Genomic DNA, 25,924 nt, shown 5'->3' with positions numbered 1-25,924 from the left:
AAACCCTCCTACCATACTTCTCTGTACCCAGACTCACAGACTTGCTCTGTCACTAATCCTCTGAGTTCAGGGAAACTGTTGAGGGAATACAGTGCTATTCACATTAGTAAAGGTAAAACAGTCTGTCTCTTCAAAAGATATTTTTCTCTTTAAACTTGATCTGCACCTAACTAATCTGGTAGCTACAACCTTTAGAGCTCTGTGGTTTACTCTCATCTACTAGTTCTTGTCCTTTCACTGGAATGCTGAACCAAACAGGAAGACAAAAAGATTCAGCCAAAACATCAGTCGAGCAAAGCTCCACTTCCCAAAAGAGAAAAACTTGACAAATCTGACAGGCTAGTGCAAAAGGAGCATAGAAATCCCTACCAAAAATATGTGGGAGGGAACATATATTTAAAATAGGACTGCCTAATTCGGCTGCTAAATCAGTGTAAGGAGCTCTGTACGTCTGTGTGTGCGGGAGGGAGAGAGAAAGACAGAGGGAGGGAGAGACAGAGAGGGAGAGAGGAGCAGAGAGAGGGAGGGGAAGAGAGAGAGAGAGCAATGTGCCTTTCACAGAGCTGGGAGCTTGATGGGAATGTTTGATTAGCTCCTCTCTGAAAGAAAAAAGGTGTCCAGGCCTCCCTCTGCTGCCTGCTTCTCCTTCTGTAGAATAATGTTGGCTGGAGTTTGGGGTACAGAAAAGCTTGGAAAAAATAGCACTTTCATACTGTGTGGAGAAAAGGAATAAAAAGTTGCACACCTCAAGCAAGGTAATTCTCATGTAATTTCTCTGCTATATTTATTTAGAGGGTAGAGGGGGAAGTTGTTTTTTTTGCCTGTTGATAATAGTTAAATATTTTCACTGCTGAGAAACTGTAGGGACATGATGTTTTATTTAGCAATCCAGCTGTGTGCTTAGGATCAAAGACTTAAGAAGATGAAGACACAAATGTAGAATGAAATTGTACTTTACATTATATATACTTCATAAAGTATTTATAAAAACATTAAGCTCCTACTGTTAGAGTGGACATATATACTCGCTGCCTGAACAGCAAGGGCTTAACTATGTGCTAAGGAATGATGTATATAAGCCACACACCAATAGACATTTATATGCCTTCTGTTCAAATAGTGTGTGATAGGCAATGCAGCTTGTTCCTAAATTTAAAACGGTTTTGCTTTCAATACTTTTTCTTTGTCTCTTTGATAAATAGGAAGGTGTGTGTTGTATCATTAATTAACACTACCTGACACTGGGGAACACTCATCTCCAAGGTACAGGATGGTATTATTCCAGTGATGTGTATTTCTATGATGTGAACTCCCTTGCTAGATGGATAGATACAGATGTATGAACAGTACAGTAGCCTAGACACTATGCATCCTTTTGTGCTGAGTGCTTGTTTTGCTGGTGAGGCTCCAAAAATGAATAGCATTGTCAAGCCTGCCAGAGCCATTCAGCTCTCTGTGGAGAGATTAGAGTCTTGATAAGTCTCTTCAAAATGTGATTTCTCTCAGACTAGTACAAACATGAACCAAATGCCCCAAGCAAACTTTCAACTCTAGTTAATATTTTGTTCCTAGAGTTTATGGGAACTACACCACATTTAGAGCAAAAAGCAGAATTACAGATTACAGAGGCAGGTCCTCCTTGGAACACACTTCTTTTTCTCTAACCTCTCCAAAATTTAAACAAAACACCATAACAAGAAAGCCCACACAGAGAAAAAGTAGTTCAGATGGCTTTTAAAATACATGTTATTGAGATTAGCCATGAAGTCTTACAAGTTTATAGTTTACATTTTACTATATACATCCCAAAGTTAAAAACATCTTGCATTTGACTACACTCAAAGAAAATCTATGTTTTTCTGTATCTGTAGTATCATGTTCTTCTGGGTTTACTCAGTTCATCACTTGAATGACAGTCATGACTGTAAGACTGATCTCTTTCAGAGATGCAAAGAGAGCTCTAGCAAAAATAATTGCATTACACACACCCACACATTAATTTTCAAATATTAAATTAGTATCTATATTAAACAGATTTATTTTGTTCGCATGTTTTATCTAATCCTTTGAGTTGCTGAAGTGATTCTCACTGGAATGACAGAAAAGTCTTGCCATCTTTCAGCTATTCAAGCCAGAAAAATATTTTTTTAAAAAGAAACTTTTACTGTCCTGCCAAAATAATTGAATATTGCTTTGTGTTTCCACCTGTAGAAGTATTGTTATGTTCTTAATTTGCTCTTAACTTGTTCTTACCTTTACTTTATGTGAGACACTTCTTTTCCTAGTGGTATTATTACACATGACTCACCACTGGCTGGTCAAACCAAGTAGTTTTACTAGCTATACCAGCTTTCCTCACACTTGGAATGCATGAAAGATATCCTATGTGGATTTTCTTGTGTCCTACTGAAGCCTTTTCTTTAGAGGAGACATGAACAAGGTGTTCCTTCTTCACCCAGCTACTTACTTTCACAGAAATAGAGGGAAATTAATTTTTACACTCCTTTTTGTCAAAATTAATTGGAGTATTTCTAAAAGGGGACTGCCTGAGCCACAGTATGAACATGGAAGTTAGGGAAACAGGGTAATTACTTCATGTGAAACATCAGAATTATTTATTATTTCTGGTCATTGCTTTTTAGAAAACATTGTTAAAAATAAACCTGAAGTTTATGTAACAATGGCAGAAAAAAACTTGACTGTATCTGGTCTGCCTGGAGAATTTGAATGTTTTCCTTTCCAGGTCTGAATCACAAAAAAAGCTCTAGTCAGAAAATACTGCCCAGTAGCTTTTCATGTTAACCTAAGGCTCAGAATATGGATGTTCAAGTCTCCTGTTTTACCAAAAGTCTCCTAAATCACAGAATCATAGAATGGTTTGGGTTGGAAGGAACCTTAAAGACCACCTAGTTCCAAAACCCCTGTCATGAGCAGGGACAACTTCCACCAGACCAGGTTACTCAAAGCCCCATCCAACCTGGCTTTGAACACCTCCAGGGATGTGGCATCCACAACTTCTCTGGGCAGCCTTTTCTGGTGCGCCATCACCCTCATGGTGAAGAATTTCTTCCTAATATCTAGTCTAAACCTACTAATCTTTCAGTTTAAATGATATAAGTAAGTCATTTAAAGTACCTGGATGAAAGGAGGAAGAAAAAGTGATAGCTCAACTTACTATCTGCAGCTGTGACTGTATTCCTGAGAAAAAAAGGTTTGGCACTCACAGACATGAACTCCCCATACAGTGGTACTGGCATGAGTAGTTGCCAGAGCAGTAAGGAGTGTGTTGGTCCATTGCAATTGGGTGGGATGGCATCGTCTTTTCTGGATGGGTGGTGAAAAGCAACAGTCTGGGATTTCCTGATGGTCCTGGGGGATATTTTCGCCCCTGAAGTTCTGTGTACACCAGGACTTCTCTGGCATACGACAGCATAAGCTGAGGTTTAGACCTTCCATTCAGGGCTCAGGAAGTGGATGCTGAACATAGTCCTTCCTTCTGAAAGCCTATCATCATACAGGTCTCACTGATCTGTGTTGGAAAACAGAAACACAGAACAAAACAAAAATAAATGCAAAACTGAAGCTTTGGGGCTTTTTTTTTTTTAGTAAAAAAAAAAATTATAATCATAGCATAAAATTATAATCATTCTACATAAGGCCAGGGAGGATGCAGCTACAGCCCTCCGCACCTTTCTCCCGTGGAGTAGTTTTTAAGTCCGGAGTAGGAGAGAAATAGGTGCTTAACACCTACTTACAGCACTTCAATTCCTCTTTTGAACTTGCCGGGGCACAAGGAGCCCTCTTGTCCCAGAGCTGCCTGGGGAGCCTGTGCTAGTGCTCAGCTGGGACCTGGGACAATGCAGCCCCTGTTCTGGGCTCGGCTGTCGCACAGAGACTATAATTATCTCTCTTCTAATGACCAGCCAGGCAAGATAACAGTTTTCATGCTATGTTTAGAAAACAATGTCTTACTACAAATTGACGGTTCATTCGCCTGTAAAAGAGCCTCTCTAACAGTCCTGGAGCAGCTGCCGCTCTTTTGCATCCCAGTTCCTTTATTTGCTTCACATTTCCCGCTCGGAAAACCTGAGCAAATGCTGCGCAGGCAGCAAAGCTTCCCACTGCCACACAAGAGGCTCAGAAATGCCCAGAAAATCTGTAGCTGTTTAGATTGTATTCCTATTAGTAAAATAAACTCTGACTGTCTGTCTTGTAACAGCCTGCATCGCCTCTGTGAACTCTTTAAACCCTAACCCGAAGGGGATGCAGGCACTGCTGTGACTGTGACCGCAGGGCAGCAGTAAGACTGCCTTGTACTGACTACTGATAATGCCCTGAGGAAAGCAGGATGATGCAAAAAGTGGGATGTGAAGGGACTTGTTGCAGATAAAACAGGAGCATATATTACTGATGGGCTTTTTCTTCCAGTGGCCCACAGTAGCATAGTCAGGATCTACTGAAATTATGTGGGCTCCAAAGGCATCTATGGGGTAGGTGTACTGGCCAGCTGAGACTGCAGACTGTGTGGGCATAGTGCCCCTTGCAAACACTGGGAGGTAACAGAACTGGACAATCCTGACAGCATGGCACTCTTGGGCTAGCTACACAAGTATTTGCTCTGGCCTCTGCAAACATTTTGCACCAAACTCTATGCTGGGGCAGCTGAACATTTAGTGGTGACTGACGGCTGCTCCCACATCCTCTGACAGTGCTCTGCCAACAGAGAGCAGAGCCTGCTCCCTCTTTCTGCAGCTGGCTCACCCTCACCTCTTTTGCCATCTTCTCTGCTCTCCTCTGCAGCAGGATGTGGCTGGGTTGCCTTGGGCTGTCTTTCCTCTTTGGGTTCATTTTTCAGTGACTGAGGCCTGGAAGAAAAATAGAAAATGTTGATCAGAAAGAAAATTTCCCAATGGCTTGAAAGAATAAATATGTCTCATGAAAATGCATTTTAACTTAGGAAAAAAAAAATCATCTGTAGTTGTCTCTTTCCCTTTTAAAGCAGAACACCTGAATCTATAGCTCATATCCCAAACTGGAAACATATTTGCATTTCGAAGAGTATTTATAACCATCTCTGGTTCATTCAAATCATCTAGGTTTAAGCAGTTCTTAACCTGACAGGTATTGCTGTCATGGCTGAACTGTCTTTCTAGCACCCTTTAAGTCCATCCCACCTCTGCTTTATCCCCAGAACTTCAGAGTGCATTAAGAGGTCAGTGACAGATTAAGAACATGATCTGTGTCAGTTATCCTTAACATGTCTCATTCTGTAGGACATCCCATAGACATAGATATAAAAAATATTTTCAAGATGAACTTGCATGTGCAAACTGTTTTTTCGGTCTGTCACCTTATAAAATATCTTTGTAAATGTAACACAGCAGCCAACAGTCTTTCAGCTGGCAGCTTGATTCATATGAAAAAAAAAGCACATAATTGCCAAGTGTCAGTTATACATGTGCCAAAATTTTGGGGAAAATTCTGAATTTTCTTGTGTAGCTTCATGCAGTCCTTTAATGTCCCCACCAGGATGAGCTGGGGATTTCCAGCACCTCCAGGCTTATACATAAAACTGTGGAATTTTTTACCTCTCAAAAATCACTTGTTTACAGGGAAGCTTGGACATGGCCACCTCTGTGCCTCTCAATCTCCCTGCCAGGTTGCTTTAGGTATTCGGAAGGCCCCATTCTTTTTTATTTTCCCCAAATATGTCATTTACCCTTCAGTCCATAGAACAAGGGCGAGACACAGAGGAAAGCTGGCAGCAGTGCTGTATATCCTGGCCCTCATCAGCTTCAGTGAGTCAGAGTTAGGAAAGGGTAATGGCTCCATGACTACAAGGGCTATTTTCACAGCTGCCAGCCATCTGAGGATGATGGGAGTCCTTCCTGCTCGACCTGGTGGGAGCGCATCTTTCTCACCTCTCTTGCAGTGCTTCTGTAGCTCTTGAGAATTCTGTTCTCCTGGGCTTGGTTGAAGAAGTTTTTGGACAGGAAGCATATGAAGAAAGAGATTGTTTGGAAATAAGGCTACATGGGAAGGAGAGGAGTGCCTGGATGAGGGAGGTGAGAGATTAGAGAAGTTTAGAGTAGTTCCAATGGAACAACCTGGTACAAATAGTACAAGGTCAAATATTGGTATCACATAAGTCAGACAAGTCTTCTTTCACCCTGTTTTGGGAAGATCCTTTCCACCAAACTGCATCTCAAAATACGTGGTAATTTGGGATTTAAAGTCTCAGTCTTCTGTGGTTTATATCTTCTATTCTCGCTGCTGAAATCTGTGTGTAGAAAGAAATATGTAGGTTAGGCAATAACTAGATTTGAAGTAGAAGCTCACAGGGCAATGTCCTAAAGCCTAAGTTTAGAACAAAATTCTTGAGCATGGAAGTGGATTATAAAATACTGAGGTCTGCAGGCTTGGTTTGTTTAAAAAACAAAAGGCCTCAAATTACAAGTTCCTTCTCCCAGTCCATGTGGTTTTTATTTTTGATCTTGAGCTCTCAGAAACAGAATCCCGTGATTCCTCTCTATGCAAACCCAGCAGGTTTAAAAAGATTCTAACATGCAAAATTGGTAAATCAGTGTCAGGCTGGTCCTGAAACACATTTCTCAGCAGTTTCTGGCTGTACCTACTCTGTCACAGTATTCAGGACTGGGCTCTGGAGGCCACTTTCTTTGCCATCATCTTCTCTAGCTCTTCATTTCCCCTTCAGGGCACTCAGATACTGAGAGATGTAGTTTTGGAAGCATAACCATCCCTCATGTTGTCTGCATGACCCATATGTTAGAGAGACCACTCCTGCCTTGTCAAGGGCTGCCTACACACATGCCATAAAGCTGCACAGCTTGGCCCACACTGTGTCATGTCTCTCACCAGCCCCTCCACCACTAACCCAGCACTACCCATAATAGCCTCATTTATAATGCTGGCACTCATGCAAATTCATAGCTCGCTTTCATCCCAAGAGCAGCATGAAGTCCTGAAGTGTCTTCTTCAGTCATTAAAAAATGGAAACAGTATATGTAGGTCCACAGTTTCCAAATGGCTCCCCAAAAGAGCCGTGCCTGGCAGACCTCAGCTTAAATGTGCCTGTTGGGTTGAAGATGGGCGGTGGACCAGCACCAGCTGTGGGGGGTACAACTGAAACAGCCTGTAGCAAAGCCAAAGCAGCCACGACCACTAGCTCGGGAGGCCAGCCTGCCACAGGAAAAAAATGTAAGTCTCCATCCACCCCGCAGCTTTTCACCTTGAGACCTTGAGGAGCAGGACTCACCTCCCAGCAGGACCCAGGAGCAGGAGACAGGACAGACCTCTAAATCCAAAGATGTCGCTGGAGATGACAGCTGAGAAGCATTCAGTTTATCTGCGGAAGTCTTGGTAGACTCCACCCAAAGACTAGACTAGACTAGACCAAAGATTAGCCTTTGATGCTCTCTGTAAGGAATATGAGAAAGCGCAGTTTTAGTGAGTGGCCTTAGGAGCCCCTCATGGCTCAGACCAGCAGGATGTGAATGTCACCTCCAGTAGGAGATCCAGACATGCCTTTTGCACCCGGCTACCACAACGACTCACGCTTATCCACTCAGCATCCGGGTGGCAGCACCTCTATATCCCATGCCTAAGGAAGATGGGAGCCTGGGCTCCACCTGCAGGGCATGTAGCAGTGTGGCCATGCGCAATGTCCTGGGATTCGGGGTCGGGAATCTTGGCCTTCAGTAGCTGACCCTGCAAGGAGGCAAAGGATTTGGAGGTCCCAGCAAAGCAGCATTAGAAATAGACTGAGGGGCATAAGGTGGTTTGGGGTTGTTTTCTGATTTGCCTTTTGTAGTAAACCTCTCTTATAACATGGGTTAGTTTTTTCTAAACTGAAGGTAACAGAGAGTTATTTATCTGAGAGGGCTGGAAAGAAATATTCTGAAGTAGGAATAATGGAGTTAGTCAGGAAGAAATAACATTCTTTGAAAAGTACAAAATATGTAAGGGAAAATGTTAAGCAGTGCAAGGAGAATGAGACTATCAATTTTAAGAAATCTGTAATGCAAAACTGAAACTACTTTCTAACTTTGTTTTACTGGTTTCCAATAAAATCCAGAAGCAGATTTTAGCTTATCTTTTCAAAATGCTTTCTACAGCATTCCCATGCTTCCTGATTTGCTGAAGACATTTTGGGAAAGATGCTTCCTTAATCAAGTTGTCATTACTAGGTATAAATGGCTTACTTCAAACTAGTACCACATGCCAGGGTGGGGTTTTTTTAATTACATATATTTTCTGAATCCTTATCCAACCAGTCCATGGCTTTGGTGTAGTCACACAGGCTGCAGGAGACACTAAATTGATAAAGGTTTTCTACGAGCTGTGGTATAAATTTACTAGCATGCTTAAGAATGAGTTTTGGTTTTGACCTAGTCATATAACTCACTTTTGTAGTAAAGGGATATGTGTAGCTTTAATAAGCAGAGAGTAAACATCCTAAAATTTCTCTAAATTTCTGCTTCTAAGTTTCTACCAAAAGAAAAAAAAAAGCTCTCAAGTTTTGTTTGAACATGCTACAGAAATTCCAAAAACCATCCCCAAGGTGATGTGTAGTTTTTTCAGTGCCTTTAACGCAAATTCTTCACTTTTAGACTCAGTATGTACCTTCAGGGGAATTCTTGCACACTACACTAATTCTTAGTTTGCAGGTAGCACAATAGCATGGTTACTTAGCGCTCTTTTTATAGTGTATAAACCATGTATTGCACTTTAAAAAGTAACTTTTTAAAAAGTACTTTAAAAAGTAATTTTAACTTGTTAAAACCATTTGTTGGAATTACAAGATGGCATATTTTCTAAAAAAAAAAAAAAAAAGAAAGAAATGTGGCCACAAATCTCATGCCACAAAGCCAACACAGCCCACGGTCACTGCTGAATTGCGGGTACTTGTCTTTGCCCTCGGTTTCTTGGGGAGATGGCAGTGCCAAGGACTGATGGTACCTGGCTGGGGTCTGAATGATATTAAGACGAAGTAGTTAAATTAGGGAAGGGGAAGAAATTTGCCTGGGAGTGAGGGGGCAGATACATGAGCAGACAAAAGCCACAGTGAGGAGCAGGATAGAGGGAGGGAGTTGTCTGTACAGGAATTCACAGGTTTAAGCTAACATGAATTCCCAATGAGGCATGAAGTTGTGCATCAAAATGAAAAAAATAATGCATAATACATTAGCAGAAGCCAGGGAAGTACAGTGTAATGACCCTCATAGAAATCATCATCCAGATAGTCCAAATTACATTCTCTATGTGGGTGGGTGACATATTCTAAATGTATCTCTTCCTTTGCTGGAAGGGGCAGGTCAGACCAACATAATTGATGGTTTTCTTGCTGAGACAGATGAAAATGTATAATCATCACAGTTCTATTTAAGCTCTGAGAAAGGTCTGGCAAGTTAAATCACATTGTAGTTTTAAATAAATTACTTTCTTCTGAAAGAGCTCTGTGGGAAGTAGAGAAATGATCGTCACTATTACTTCAACCGTATGTTGTTTTAATTTCAGGGCATTGCATGAACACAAAATGAATAGTGCAGAGCTGCTTGGGTGTTTTTATTTGGCTCTGAATTGCTGGGTATAGCATCTCTTCATCATACCTACCTGAATTGAGCTATTTTGGACTAAATTCTTCTTGCATATAAACATTTGTTAAATCAGCTCTGAAAAAAAATTACTCCTGTGCTCCAAGTGCAATTTAGGTAGAATTTAGACCTCTGAATCCACCGATGCCTCACTCCAGGGACTTGTGACTTGACAGGTACCCCACAAGAGGTACTGGCTACCAGCAGTCCCCCAAGCCCTATTCTGAGTCAGGGACCTCACAGAGCAGAGTGGGCACCGTTTGAAACATTATATGGCAGCCCCAACAATCAAAGCCTTGTAATAAGAAGCAAGTGGTGAGAACCCTTAACCAGGGATAACTGTATGAGGGCTGTCCCTGGCCTCAGAGAGTTCAAACCTACATTTTCTTCATCACCAAAGAGGTCTCCCATCATCAGACTCCAGGGCACAAAAGGTTGGGATACCCCAATTTTCTGTGAGGAAGCAGGACTCCTGTGCAACCAGGAATACCAAATGTGGGGACAGAAGGAAAGAAAGCAAGAAGGGACCTAACTTGCTGCTTGTCTGGGAGCGGAGTAGAGCCAGAGTCTCCCTGCCTCCTCTTCCCCATGTGAGTGTGCAAACCACAGGGCTGCAGCAAGGCTCCATGCACATCTGCACAGCTCTTAGGATCCCAAGAGCACAGTAGACTAGTTCCAACAGAGAGGGGAGAGTGTGCCCAGTGATCCCTTGGGAATGGCACAGTCGATCTCCAAAAATCTCTTGACCCACAATTGCCAAATATGTGACATACAAAACTTCTTACGGCCCCTCCAACCACTAGGGAAAGACCTGCAGCCATAAAAGCTTGTGTTTCCTTGTCAGCTTTCTGAGATGCTGGAAAATTAAGCAGAATCCACCACAGTGCTCTGAAGCTCATCACTGCCTCCAGGAAGCATTTTTGGGTTCTTTCATACATGAAAGAAAACAGGTGAGCATTCACTCATCTTTTTTAATAGCAGCAGTGATGAGGTCTGCAATATTTTTAAATTCTTAGATGCATATATTCTATTTCAGACCTCTCCAAGAATAAAGTCTAGCATGCAAATAAGCTCACCCTCGCAAAATAGCACCTTGAATCTTACTTTTTGTGACCTGGCCTGGGATACCTACAGAGCAATCTCAGCCTCTGAAATGAAATAGTTACCAATTTGAATTTTCTGTCTCAGCAGAACTCATTACCTCAATTTTTAAAATAAACAGCCATTTACTTTTTTTTTTAATGTACAGACTTTCAGAGCAACACAGTGCACTGAGGGTACATAATTTCTTTCCTCTAATAAGAAAGGAGGTGAAACTAAATTGTGTGTGACAAGTGTTAGCCATATTACCTAGTGTGCACCAAAAGGAACTTTCTTGTACTGCCAAGCAAGGTTCAATACCATAGGGACAGAGTATGAGCATGAAAAAAAGAAAGGGTTAAACAATTTTTTTTTTTTTAAAAAAAGAGAAATCTAAAATGTTTTCTTCTAGAAGATGATGATCAGCTCTTGTTTATCCAAACCAGTTTACTCACACCTACACCAAGCCCACTTGATTTTCTCATAAAGGCCACATATTTAACTCAACCCACAGCACTTAGAGATCATGCTGTTAACCCCATGCCACTTGCTCAGACAGCTTTCAAACAAAGTCCACTTCTGTTTTTTTATGGTGCCAGTGTTTCTGTGATATTAGAACCCCTTGAGAAGGGGAACAATAACACACACTATTATGGTACAAAGAGAGTATACAAATTAATTTCTGTGGCACAGGAGATTACAGGAGATAAACTGCTTACTTCTGCAGAGGCAAAGCACATGGTATCAGTAAAGAATTTCAGTTTGCACGTGGAATGGACAGCAGTGCCTGACACCAAAAATCAAGGACTTAAAACCTACACTTCCATCAGAAAATGTAATATTTTGTCATATAGTGAGAATTTATGTGGCTCTAAGACATCTGTTTGTTTGTAGTATGTAGCAGCTCTCTCAGATCTTTATAAAAGTCAAGTTGCTAATAAAAGGTCAGTATAAAAATCTTACTTTTATGCAGAAAGAATAGTTTGCTAACTCTGTCTCTTCACTAATACTTAAGATTTTTCAAGTATTTGTGATAAGAGAAAAGTAACCAACATGAAATAGAATTTTCATTTTAAAAGGTAAAACAGGATCTGCACTGGGAAACACCAAAGGAGATGATTCTTACTACATTTGTATTTAGCTGGGATTTAAGCACATGTTAATGTAATGCATACACTTAACTGCTTTCCTGGCATAAGGGTAACTTCTGATGTGACAGTCTGAAGGATACAGATGAGAAAATGTACTCTGATAAACAGAGATCCAGCATATGGTTTAAGAGATTTAATAGTGAATAATCACTAGTTACCAGTTCTGACTGGGACTGCAAATACCGCATGAATAGAAATCTAATTAGGACAAATCTCAGCAAAACTCATGCTCCAAACTAACCCAAAGTAGAAACTTTTGGTTTTGTTTTAATGGGACCTATTCATTTTGTAAAGGAACAAAGGAAGAACAGCTTTGTGTTTATTAGCAAAGTATTATTCTTGATCTATAGATAAAACAACCCCAAGCCGGCCAGCGGATCCATACAGACTAAAAAGCCTGCCATATGCATAGACTGGAGCCCTGCTTTGCCTTTCCTTCCAAAAGAAACAAAACCCCCCATGTTTTATTCCAGGCTGTTGTTCCCTTTACCAGTCTGAAGTAGCACATGCCATGCTAGTGCACAGTATAGGAGATCTCACACAGCTTAAATCAGGTGACTCCCTAGGCCCCACATACAATGAATGCACACAGACTTCCCACAACAGAAAGCTTGGAGCTTCTATGCCTGTTACTTAATAGTCGGCAATGTAAATCCTCCTGCACATTTGCCCATGTGACAGCCCAAGGTCTAAAGGCCAGGACCCCCCTTGGAGTACTGTCATGCCTATGCACTTTTTCCTGATATACCAGTGCCTAATATAGTGGCAAAAATAAGTTTCTTCACTATTAAAATTTATTTCCATCAGGATACTAGCATGAACTGCACCAGCAAAAGTACAGAGTCCACAATAAGATGCTTTTCTGTGTAGCTATGACAACAAATCTTCTAAGTAAATCTAACAGCCTTGACTAAATGCTTCTTTTAGCTCTCTTATTGATAAGCATCTGTTATTGCAGGCTAACGGGTCTGCTGAACTCATTTGCCCCTTACAGGCTTTACATATTAAATCCAATTAGATTTTTTGGCCTCTTTCTGCAATAAATTCATAATATTTTATGAAAAAAGCCCACTTGCTGTTGCCTTGAAAAGCAAATGCCCACCAGGAGACCACATAGAGACTGCAATTGCAGCCAAGTCCAGGGTAGTGCCACCCAGGAGGACTGGGATAGCTCCTGGGGCAGCAGACCGTGGCCTGGGGGCAACAGGGCTCGGGGCCATCAGAGACTCCAGGAAGCAATGGGAAGTGTTGTGCAGCACTGGTGGTACAGACTGTTATATGTTTTGTGAGACAGGAAAAGTTAAATAGCATTGGACTCTCTCCACAGAGCACAGCAACAGACCCATGAAGCCAACTTTTACATGGATCCTCTATCATCTTAGATCTGTTCTACTCTAATTAAAAAAGAGACAAGAACAGCATCACACCAAATACTGTCAGGACACATTCTCACAGCTCTCTTTGTCTTTAAATAAAGATGCCGCAGCTGAATTTATTTGCTTTAAATTTTGGGAACGCTCATATTAAGATGCCTTTCCCAAAGCCTAAGCCAGTGCCAGTAGTCTTTAATGGTGCATGGTGTTTCTGCAAATAATTTGCAACTCCAATTTGCCTCTTCTTTTTCTGGGATTGACCTAAAGTGAGAACTCATTGCAAGGACGTAATTTTTTGATACCTCTGCTATGTTGATGGGTTGAGACATATAAGTAAGGAGAAAAGCATCTGACCTAAGTTTCTCTGAACTCTGTTCTATAGCTTATTACTAGTTTCTTTAGCAGTTTCACAGTGGAAATACACTGTAGTAAATGCTTAAAATGGATTTTTCTTTTAGAAGTTGGGTGAAGTTTTTTATAGAAACTAACTGTGACAGCAGAATATTACCACATAACTGCTCTTGCTGCTATGGCTTGTACAGCCCCAGGTCACCTGAACTGCACAACCCATCATTTTTCAGAAAAACACAGTTACCATTTTGAACCACTTTCCATGCCTCCAGGATTCAGTTCAATGTCTTCTGAGTAACCTCTGTTGCTTTCAGGTTTAGCAACCTTAGCAGGAGGACTGTTTTAGGGAGATCACCAAGGAAAGACATAATGCTATTGGGAAGTGATACTGTTAGTATGTCCTGGCATTTGAAGTTCTCTGACTGTAGCAGAGAAGCAAAAATCAGAAGTGCATCTGCTCCATGTAAAAAGGGTTATAAATTATATAGATCTAGAACTGGATGAACTCAGTTTAATCTAGCATACTATTTTAGTCATCCTTGCCTTAGAAGTACGTGGCTTGCTTGAAAAAGAAGAATAATTAAAGTAAAAAAATGTGGAAACATTTTAAATGAAGACAGGGGATTTTTTTTCTGTTTCTCTCCTTCATCTGCCTTGTTAGTCTAAATTTCTTTCTGGGACAACCAAAGCCCTGCTTCTGAGTACATGAATTGCTATGTGAAATCTGCCTCTGCCTTTTTTCCAGGAGGCAGATATGTTGCTTTTCCTGATAATTTGCAGCTCTAACATTCCATGTATTTTCTTTCTTGATAGCAAGCTAGTTTTTATTTTAGTATAAATCTTTCCATTTGTAAGCATGTAATAAGTTTCTTTGAAAATCAAGTTTATTTTGATTCTTAAGCTTTTCCCTGTACAACACAAAAATATTTTCTCCCTTTCAAACTTTTTACTCTGATTTGTCAAGCATTATGTAGTACTTTAATGACTGTGATTAATTATGAGTGTCCAATGTAGGATTCCCTCAACAATCACCAAATAACAGCAAAAGCAGCAGGGGATGCTCAGAAGGAGCTGAGAGGAGGAGTTATCTCTGATAAGTATGCAGTCTTGTAGCCTGGCCAAGAGCTTCAGGGATGGCAGGGGTCATGAACCACTTATGCAGACCCAGAAAAAAATGTTTCCCAGATGTTCTGACAGAGTCCTCTTAATCTCAGGTGGTCTCGTACATGCACATGGACACACGTCCTCAGAAAAGGGAAGAAACCAGTAATTTGACTCAGAAAAGATGGAACCATTGCAAAATACTTTACGCAACATCCTTCAGGAGTAAATGTACTTATTTATGTTCCTCATATCTACATGGGATTACATGGTGAGGTTTGATGTGTAGACAATAAGATTCTGTGATTATGTCTTGAAGAGTAGTGAACAGACTTGAATAGCCCTCAGAGCATGTCTGTGCCCATCATGATCTCTCCTGACACTGGCTTCAGAAATAAGTATGTGAGTGAAATCTTGGTTCCCTGAGGTAAAAGGCAAATTTTGGACAGAAGTAAAAAAAAACAGTCCATGGGAATGCCACAGCTGAAGCACCATCTCCTCTGGGGATATCAGCTGTTCTACAGCATGAGAAGAGGATGCAGTATGTGAGGACTGTGAAAGACCGAAAAAGAGCACAGTCCCTCTTCCCCCACCATTCCAGAGTCATCTGCGATACTTCTGAACACAGCCTGATGAGCTCTTCTTTTCCTTTTCAGTGCTTCTTAGTGACACACTCAGATTTTGCTTTACTCACCATGAAGGCCACAGCCATTGCAACCTTCTTTGGTAAGTAGGTTGATTGCCGCAATTAGGAGTTTATGGGTTTGTCCTGGCTGAGCAGTGGCTGCTGACTTATTCTCTTCCTTTTGGACTCCATGGCTGATGAAGTTCCCAGTGGCAGGTGTAAGCCTTGGCACGGCTTTTCAGAAATGGGCCACTCAACTTCTTGACTTTGGCATAGAAAAAATATTAATTGCTTGCAGAGATCTCTAAATACACGACCAGTTGCATGCAGTCCATACCAGATGGCACAACTGGGCCTGAAAAATGTCTGTAATGTAAAGATTCCCTCTAAAGAAAATCAGCTGTTTCTTCCATAGAGACAGCCTTTCAGAATTCTCTCAGTTCTTGCTCTTTCCATGGACAAGATGGTATCAAAATGTTATAATGTGTTTTAGTTTCTTTCCCCTAGCAGTCAGACAGGATCTCACTTTTTGGGAACAAGTAGAGAATTTTGAATTTGCAATTCATCTTACATGAACACTCTGGTTGTGATATTCCCAGGCAATATTCCTTTAGCTGTTATCCTCAAGTCTGTCAGGACAGTAGTTCTTAGTTCAAATTCATAGCAATATATATAGTTCTTCTACATAAATTACCAAATTACTTTCTCCATATTTTATTATGCTCTAACATTCCAAGTAGTTGAGACTTTTCACTTTATTTTCCACTGGTTTATTCCTTTTTTTATTTAACTACAATTTTACCTTGGTTACACAACTGCACCAGTGATAAAAGGCCCAAATACTGCATCTGTACACTGTCACTTCAGACACTGTGGGACTGCTTTTTCTTTTGAGCAAGTTTAGGAGTGATTAAGTCTACAAATTCTCTGCAATCAGTCTAGGGGGAGAAGAGCATAAAAGAAAGAAAAGACTTCTGTTGCATATTCTAGTAAGATTAGCTTAACAAATGATAAGAGGATCAGCTGACACATCATAGAGGGTTTTAATTCCCTCTGAAAGTTCAGAGAAGGGAAAGGTGAATAGAAAAGTCAAGATACTTGTAATGAAGTTATTAATTACTCATAATACAGTTCTTACAAAATAAGCACACAGAGAATGAAGAGGTTTTCTACGTCATCACTTAGCAAGTAAACCTAACAAGGTAAGCTACATGTATTTATTGTGATGCATGTTTTAACACAATAGCGTATGTTTCTTTTACTATTACACTTTTCAAACCATAATTCTGCTTACTGACGAAAATGAGTGCCCTTGCGGGGACAGGATACTGGGACATGCCACATTAGAACCTCAAATGGTCTGTTACACTTCCCAGTATTCCCTACCTGCTACCAGCAGTGAGTGAAATGCCACAATGCACAACTACAGGATAACCTTCCCAACGGACTATTAGGAAGAGTCTTTCTATCACTAATTTCCCAGTTGCTTTATACGCAGAGCATGTTGTTTCATTAATGTCTCTATCACAGCAATTGAAAGAGTTTCCACTGCTTGTGGAAATACTGGGACCTTTTGTGGTTTTCTGGACCACATGGACTCAATGGATCTTTACACAGTGAGTTCCACGGGTGAGTATGTGAGGTGAACTGATCTTTAATCCTCTTCAAAAAACTTCCCCACACTAGATGTCATCTTGACTGCAAAGTTAACCAAGTAGGAACCTAGCTATGGCTGAGAATATTCCCATTTCAGTTTTTCAAACAGTTGATTCAAATTTGAGAAATTTCATGTATGGGAGCTTGTGGTGACTGATGTTGATAGTCCTCCTTTTTCCTGATACTATGTTTTCTTTGTTCTAGGTGTGTTTCTTACATGTACATATACAGCTAAGGAAGCCACAAAGAAGCCAAAAAAACCTAAGCTATGTAAGTGATCCTTGTAGAACTCTTGGCTGCTTTACAGCATGCATGTCTGATACATAAAATAAGTGCAAAGTGAGGTTATATTCTGGTAACTTTTCACAATTTTCTGGAGTCGATGGGAGTATATGTTAGCTAGCAGATTCTTTTATTAAAAACAAATCACTAAGTAAAGTGTGTGCTACTTAATAAATATAAAGGGAAAATTTTGTACTTCGCTACTAAAATGTGTCTTCATAGGTCATTAAGTACCACAGAAGGATCCAAGCAAGCACTAAGGTTTTCACAGAGAGAGACAGAGAAATATGTGAAATGAACCAGCTGTAACACGAAGCATATGTAGCTGAATAGAGTGAGACAAGTGGTGCATATCTACGCACCAGGAAGTATAATTTTCAGCTATACTGCTATAGGAGCATTTCTGTCCACAGATTATTTTGCTCATGTAGCTGACAAACAAGCCTGCTGTGAGGCTGTAAACTCACACTTAAACCCCTTGTTCAAAGTAAATTGCACCCAGCAAATAGTTTTAAAAATCAAGGGCAAGATAATGGGCTCTGACTGCAGCACAGAGCTACATGAGCACAGCAGGAGGCTTGGGAAGCATCCCTACCCCTCCTTCCCACGTGTTAACCACAGCCTGGGTGACAGCCTCCTCTCTCTCTCCAGTAAAGCATCATAACAGAAATTCCTTCGGAGAAGCAAACACTGAAGGTCAGAAACATCCGCAGGCTTCTTCATTTCATCCTTAGTTACTGCTACATCCCTTGGTATAGGAGTTATTATGCATTATGTTGAAGATGCAGAACACACAGAAGCCTTGTATCCCAAACCCATTGATATGAAGGCATAAGAGGAGGCCATTCCTGGCACTCAGTTACTCATTGTTTCATGATAAGATCAATCAGCTATGGAAACATTCAGTCTGACTTTACCAAGATTTTACACTCACAGATGTACCCCAGATTGATTGCGACATCAAGGCAGGGAAGATAATCAATCCAGAATTCATTGCAAAATGCCCTCCTGGATGTCAAGATGTAAAATATCGTGTTTATGGCACAGACATTTATGCTTCCTTTTCCAGCGTCTGCAATGCTGCAATTCACAGGTGAGTGGGTTGAAATGAGCAAGGCATTCAGAAAACCACATTGTTTCAGTGTATAGAGCTTTTGACTTTTCAAACCCTTTACAGTTCCCACTGCCTTCTAGGTCTGATTGCAGGGTGCTGTTCTAGTACAAAACCTGAGAGAAAGACCATGTATGATATAATGGATTGATTCTTATAAAGTGCTGTCAATCCTGTATTCCTGTTGAAATCAGTTGTTTGAAAAAGTTTCTCAGCCTTTGGAGAAGTGTCTTGAGATTCGCAGATTTCTCATTCATGCATAGCAAATTACTATTGTACTATTATTATTCAAGTGGAAGACAGGGATGGAGCTGCTGCTACTAATAAAGCTTAAGAAAAAAACCAGGCATATCACCAGCGATGAATACACATAACTCTCATACTTCTGGGATTGATTTGGTTCTCCAGATTTGAATTTAACTGTCCTTGACATCAAAGGCTGAGTAATGTGCTTTCCTGCCACATAAAAGGCCACTAGACAAGGAAATGTATAATACAAATTTTATAGCACAAATTTTGCTGAGTTTATTATCCATGCAAAAATGTGCATAAAATTTTAATGGAGAACAACTGCGCAATCAAAACACCATAATTGGAGGCAGGATAGAGAGCAGGACGTATTCAGCTGAAAACGCAGTAAGAACTTGTAGAGCCTAATTGACCACTTGACTTCATTCAGAGTTATTTGAGCTATTGCCGAGCTTCCGGTTCTGTGAAATAGATGGGATCTCGAGTAAAGTTGCATAGTTAAAGCTTTGGGACTTTACACCTTGCCTCTGTATTGTGCAGGTCTCAGGCTGAGGTGCCTGTGTGCATAGGGCTGCCACCTCCTGGCTGCAGCTCTGCCTGCACAGCCACTTGCTGGGGAGATGACTGCCAGGCTTTCAGCGACAACTCCTTCCTTCAGATACTAGTGCATGATGGAAATTCTCTCTCTGTGCAGAACTAGCTCCAAAGGGAATTATAAACTACTGGTAGCAACTGCAATTTCCCTGTAGTTCAAATGTTGGCTGTCTGTATTGTTGCAGTGAAGGTTTCAGTTTTTCTCATTTGCCAGCTGGATTTGGCTTTGTTAGCTTATATGTTGCATTTCCACAGACAGCGAATTTCTTTTCCATACATTTGTTTTAACTGCAGCTTCTTGCAATCATCAGAGAAAGCTACAGCTCCAACACATTCTTCAACACTGTTTGCTGCCCATTACTTATTTTTCTGCACAGTCATTACTGCCAGGCCTACCACACCTCTACAGTCACTTCCAGGTTTACTTGCTGTTCTAGTGATGCCAGAGCAGGTTTTATTCACTGGAGGTTTTCTATTTGTCTTGAGATACATTACATCATATGACAAACACCATTTGATGTACACAGCACATGGAGCCTACAAGGTTTTCTACAGCTTCCAGCAGTATAGTGTCCGGTTTACTCCAGGCTGAGGTCAGAACCAGGCTTATTCTTTTTCAGATAATACATACTGAAATTCAAAGAAAACATATTCTATCACATGGCTGGTCTAAAAACTCCTCTCAGTACCTCTCCCTGTATCTTCAGTCATTTAATCAAGCTCACGGGAATTTTAACGAAGGCAGTAGTGTTGTGTGCAACTAGGTCAAACTTAAACACAGGACCAGTAAACCAGTGGGAAGAGTAAACAGATCCTGACGGCACTTTATAACAAACTGCCCTTCTCTGAGCAGAAGAAGCACAGATATTTCTTAGTAGCAGACTTAGTAGTAGCATGACAGCTCCAGTACTGCCCCTGGTTTAAAGGTAAAAGCAAATGCTTCACAGCTCTTGCATTGTAGATCAGTTTCCAGGGTTTTCGTGGAATTTCTGCCTTCAGACAGCATGTTGCCTCCTTGCAGTGGTATAATTGACAACACAGGCGGGAAGATCCTTGTCCAGAAAGTTGCTGGCCACTCTGCTTACCGCGGGAGCTTCTCCAACGGGGTCCGGTCCTTGTCGCTGCCGCGCTGGAGGGAGTCCTTCCTCGTGTCAGGTACCATTCTGAGGTGGAGCGCTGGAGCCCCCTGCCCTTCCCGTCTGCTCCCCACTGCCCGATAGCTGGACAGCAATGGGTAGAGACAGAAGCAGCCTCTCCTTTTAAAGACCTGATTAGTCACTACAGGCCCACTCCACCCAGCTTTAGCATGAATAATGCATTTGAGACACTTTTTGTTCTGGGCTTCCTATGTAGCCCACAAAGGACATACACCCTGCCAGCAGTGTGCTCAGCTCAGCCCAGTGCGGGTATGAGCCCACTGCAGAAGGTGACAGGTGTTTTGGATTGAGTCTCTGAAGGTACCTTAACTGGGGCTATTGATGCACAAGATCTGAGCTTTGGTACTCGCTGTGAGGTCTTCCTATTGCTCTCCACCCTGGCAAGCAGTGCTGCTGTGGGAACTAAAGGGTCTTTTGGCTATATAAAGCATCCTCAGCCTGCACCTGAGTTTGCATCTCCTGAAGCAACTTCTGACTTCTGTCAAGCAAGCTCAAGCCACATATAGCCATACTGTATGTATGCAAACCCTATATTAAGCAATTTGACTGGTGTATGTATGTCAGGAATGCTCTCCACTCTGTTAGCCAAATAGTTTTGATATCTACTCAGTGCAGGGAAATCTATCTTAATTTAATAATCATTCCTTTTTTCTCCCCATAGTATATGTAGGAGCTCACTTGCATTCACTGACAAAATTCACAGATTAGGGCTTTTTTGTAAATTAGATCCCCTTTACATCAGCTTCAGATTATTTTACACCTACTTGCACTCATTCTACCTGTGTGAAAGGGTCTGCTTGACATTGCTTTACATATAATTTCTAAATCTAACTCCTTCAAACATCCATACAGTGGGTCTGTTCTTGCTGGTCTGAACTTTTGGAGGTTTAAGATAGGTATTGATTATTTTACATTGAGATTTTATATTTATATTAATACATATTTTTATATATAAATTTATATTGTACCTTTATATTAAGACTGATGTTAGTTAAATACATCATTCCTGGAAAAATTAACAGCTCAAATAACTGAACAGCCTCTAAAAACAAAGAAATGTTCTTTTCATGTGAAAATTTGTACACAGCAAAGGAGGTCTTAGAAACTGACCAAAACAAACTGTCACCTCAATTTTGCATTCATGTATTTGGATGCACCTTTTTACAGTAGTCTGCCATGGGTACACAACATTATGAGAGGGATTTATTTTGGATGAGAAGGAATTTCCTGGAATAGCTGAATTGCTATTTGCACTTGTTGCAGTTTTTTCCCCCAACAAACAGCACACCGTAATTCTGGTACATAAATGGGAAATAGTTTGTTTGGGGTTTTTTACATTAGCAGCTGCTCAGTTGTTATCCTATAAAACTGTAGGAATTCTTCCATAAAACTGTAGGAATTTTTGATTTCTGGTAATAAAACTTTTTTCTTAATTAATGAGACACTGTAAAAGAAGATAAAAGAGAAAGTTACAAGCACATGTAAAAGGAGATGATGAGAAATCTGGATATGTGTAGGCATGATGAGATTTGTCCCTAATGCACTTACTTTTATGCATACTGAGTGCTCTCACTGATGTCAGTGGAACTCTTAGTTTATAAACTAGCTCCAATGTAAATCTAACATATCACACAACATGTTATATCATATTTCATCTATGCATAGGAATGCATATATGCATAGGAAGAAAACTCACTGAAAATGTGGGAAATTTAGAGAAATTTGGAAGACTAAAACCCAGGAAGGCTGTGCTGTTCATCTCAGCAGCCTGAGGCTGAATGCATACAAATCACATTCTCAGAGAGTGATGAGTTGGGGTTAGTTTTTTTACAATTATGAGTCATAAAAAGATAGAACTGCATAAAGCATTGCTGAATAAAAATACAAAGTCACCCAAGGCATTAATTTCAGAACAGCTTTATAGCTGGAGAATAGTCCCCTATTCTCCAGCTGAATTTCCTTTCAGCAGACCAGACCTATATGCAATACTCCACTCTGGAAATGTGCCAACAGTTTATTCCTAGTTACGATATTGTCACTGAGTTTGTGATGTTTAAATTGTGAATGAGCATTCACACAAAGGAGCACAGAAGAGGAATTCTTAGGGGACTCAGGCAATGAAATGGCATGATTTAGGGGCAGTGGAGAAGAAGGTCTGTCCTCTGGGATTAAAGCAGCCAGCACACCAGGAGGTATGCAAATGCCTTGGTATTCACTTTCAAGCACTGAAATGACTTGGCTCTCAGTTAAATTACTCCATTCAGTTTAGTAGGAGTTTTGCAGCTATTGGGTTAAAAAAATAAAGTTCTAAACTTCTGAGTTTGCTAGTCAAATGTAAGTGCGAGAGGGTGAGCAGGAACCACACCATAGCTTGTATTTCAATGGCCAAAGTTTATGTTTTCAGCCCACATGTAAACACATTTTTAAGTATGTTAAGCAATCTCCAACTTAGATGTAACTTTTTCCCAACAGTGAAAAAGACATATTACCATTCCTCCACAGAGTAGGGCACATTCAGGTCGGGCCTCAGACCTACCTCTTGGTCACACAGAACATGCAAATTGCTGTTGATCAAAACCCCCAGAACCCAGCAGCAGCCAGCCTCCCCACACTAGCTGGTGTATTGCACAGCAGTGGGCTTAAGGTTTTCATTAGAAATCAGATTACCACAGAAATATTCTGAATTAGGATCAGATTATTATGCTATTACAGCATCCATGTATCAGCTTCTCATACCTGACAACTCTTCCTTTGCTGGGGATAAAGAAAACCATTTAGAAGTCACCTGTGATCCCATAACTTTTCTGTCTTTCTACCAAATTGGCAGAAGAGCTCCCTAGTCCTGCTTGGCCACTGATCGCAGTTTTAGCTTGAGGGGAAGTGGATGTGAAAACCTGCTGCCCTTCACTTAGATCAGCTTCTGTGAGGGAAGCCCGGAGGGCAAGAAGTAAGCTCTTTCCAGGTTGTCCTTGCATGCTAACCTGGTCTTTGGTGGATCCTTATTGACTTCAGTGGAGCTGCTCTCAGTTTACATCACTGTAAGTGAAAAATGGGACAGTTTCTTACATCATTACCTCATTAGAGTAGTAAAACAAAGAAGACAGAGACATGAAAAGGGACAAAGGACAGTGACTATCCAGCTCCATGGACATCCCTGCTCATAGAGTTTCTCTGCCATATACCTTTCTTTGTGTGCCACCATGGGGGAAACAGCTCCCACTTCCCATAAATGGCTCAGTCTGTAGGAATTAATTCTGTTCAGTGCTATTCGTCTCTGGACTAATCACCAAGGATGACAACTGACATGCTTGCAGTGCCATATGTACCTCCTTAAAGAGTCCACCAAGGGAATAAAGGAAAGATCATCATGACTCAGATTTTGCAGGAGGTAGAAGTAGTTTTCACTTGAGGTGGTACAGATACATAACACAGCACAGCATCTTGTAGAGACAGTCCCCAGGGTCCAGAAGACCTACATCCACCAGCTTCTAGAGGCCAAAGCAGTCTTCCCTCCACTGGGTTTCTCTACAACACTTTTCACTCAGTGATATATGTGAATATAAAAACTGTCCCAAGAGATGGAATTGCATAGCCACATGTACCAATAGAGACGGCATCTGCTGTTGCACTAAAAAGATTTGTGGTTTAAAGCTTAACTGGGAAACATACCTCATTGTTTAAAGACAGGACCCTCATTTTAGACCTAAATATAGGTACCATATGTTCCCACACAGAAGCACAACCTTCTCTCACTGTTATTACTGCAAAAGGCTGTTGCCAGAAATGGTATCTCACAGAAGTGAGGCCGGAGAAGAATGCTATGTGCATGATGAAACGAATCCCACATCAAATATGCTTTCTATGTCAAGCACTGGAAAAGGCTGCCTAGGGAAGCTGTGGGTTTAAGTAGAAGTTATACAGACATCCTTCAGGAATGATCCCTGTCTGCTTAATATCACTTGAGAGCAAAGGAATGAACTTACTGACCTCTTCAATTTCTCCCCAGGACTGTGTTTTCACGCTTTCTAACTTCTTTCTATGATGCTGGATTTAGGCATTGGTATTATAGTGGTATGGTTTTGAGATTCTGCCATCAGATGAAACAAATCTTCATGAAAATGAGTTAGGCAGTAAAGAAGAGGGGTCTAATTCTGAACACCTATGTTAGATCAGAATTTTATTGCAAGAAAATGTAGAATATTTTGTGATACCTTCTAATATTCTTTTTGTAGAGGGTAAGCCAAGAAAAGGTGTGACATATCCATCAACTCTTGAATATTCTTCTTCAAAAAGTACTGCTGTTAAATCAGGCAAGTAAATGTGACTTACTTTCCCTTACATCCATTCACAACTATCTGTCATAGCTTCTCGGTTGTGTAATACGAAGATATAATTATTCAGAGTCAGAAGTTCATGCAACCATTAGTATATCTCATCCAAATCAGTCATGGTATTTTTTTATGTTAAGCATATGGAAATCATCTCAGACAATTTCTATTTTTTGGTCATACCATGCTTCACAGATTTCTGTTTCCAAGTAGTTTCCCCCTTGCTTTAGATCTATTACTGAATACAACATTGTACTGGTTATATGAAAGCATTTGAGGTTATACATGTTGGCTTTTTTCTGGTTTTATTCATGTTAACTCCTGGGATATTCAGTGCTGAGAGTATAACAATAAATAGTAATATAATACTAATGACACAGATGGTAAGGCACAGCAGCTTAACTAAGGAATCATTTTAGTCAGTATCCTATTCTGTAAAACTCACTCTAAATAATTTAGTTGTTTTCAGAGGTCTTTGATCAAGTCTCACACTGGTTGGTCACTGATATTCAAGAGCACGTGGCTTTCCTCTGTCACTGAAATTACACTTGTTTGGGTTCCCTGTAACAACTGACTAAGGTTCAGACTCCCCCTTGGGGGTGTGAATGAAACCAAAATTCATGTCCCATACTGCTACACCCTTCCCTAACACAGCCCTTTTGCTGATTGCTGAGCCTGAGCCTTCCTGAGTGTATCCACTGTGAGCTGGGGTATAACGAATTGTGCTGTCTCTTCTCCAGGAACTTGTCAGCATTCATCCAAGGCCACACAGAGGTTACTTGGAGACCTGCTCTTCTCCTGTACATTATTGTTTGGTCCTTGGAAGCAAAGTACAGAGCTCTTTTCTTATAGAATCATGGAATCATTATGGTTGGAAAAGACCTCTGAGATCATCAAGTCCAAACATTAACCCAGCAATGCCAAGCCCATCAGTAACCACGTCCTTAAGTGCCACATCTACATGTCTTTCAAATATCTCCAGGGATGGTGACTCCATTTTTCCCTGGATAGCCTATATCAGTGATTGACAAAATGTGAAGAAATTCTTTCTAATATCCAATCTAAACCTCCCTTGGAGCAATTTCAGGCCATTTCCCCACCACCTCACTACAATGTCCTTTCAAGTACTTGTAGAGAGCCATTAGGTACCCTTTGAACCTCCTTTTCTTCAGGCTAAAACACCTAAATTCCCTTAGCTGTTCCCCTTAAGACTTGTGCTCTAGACTTTTCACCAACTTCATTGCCCTTCATC

At 40.8% G+C, this 25,924-nt stretch overlaps 1 protein-coding gene across 4 annotated transcripts in view; it reads left to right on the top strand.

Annotated features, from left to right (window-relative positions):
• Nucleotides 1-527: 527 nt before the first annotated feature.
• Nucleotides 528-25,924, top strand: part of VIT (vitrin) — a 54,576-nt gene continuing 29,179 nt past the window's right edge. For 3 of the 4 annotated variants that reach the window (XM_032683117.1, XM_032683116.1, XM_032683114.1), the window contains exons 1-6: nucleotides 528-755; nucleotides 15,327-15,396; nucleotides 17,156-17,221; nucleotides 18,155-18,326; nucleotides 20,209-20,342; nucleotides 24,577-24,654. In XM_032683117.1, the coding sequence (XP_032539008.1) occupies nucleotides 15,366-15,396; nucleotides 17,156-17,221; nucleotides 18,155-18,326; nucleotides 20,209-20,342; nucleotides 24,577-24,654 (481 nt within the window). In that variant the 5' untranslated portion in view covers nucleotides 528-755; nucleotides 15,327-15,365. The remainder of the gene's footprint in view (nucleotides 756-15,326; nucleotides 15,397-17,155; nucleotides 17,222-18,154; nucleotides 18,327-20,208; nucleotides 20,343-24,576; nucleotides 24,655-25,924) is intronic. The other variant, XM_032683115.1, reaches the window with a different exon arrangement.

This window comes from Chiroxiphia lanceolata, chromosome 3, assembly GCF_009829145.1.
Source record: "Chiroxiphia lanceolata isolate bChiLan1 chromosome 3, bChiLan1.pri, whole genome shotgun sequence".
Classification (NCBI taxonomy): Eukaryota; Metazoa; Chordata; class Aves; order Passeriformes; family Pipridae; genus Chiroxiphia; species Chiroxiphia lanceolata.
Note: the sequence above shows the minus strand (reverse complement) of the source record. Positions and strands in the feature narration are given on the sequence as shown.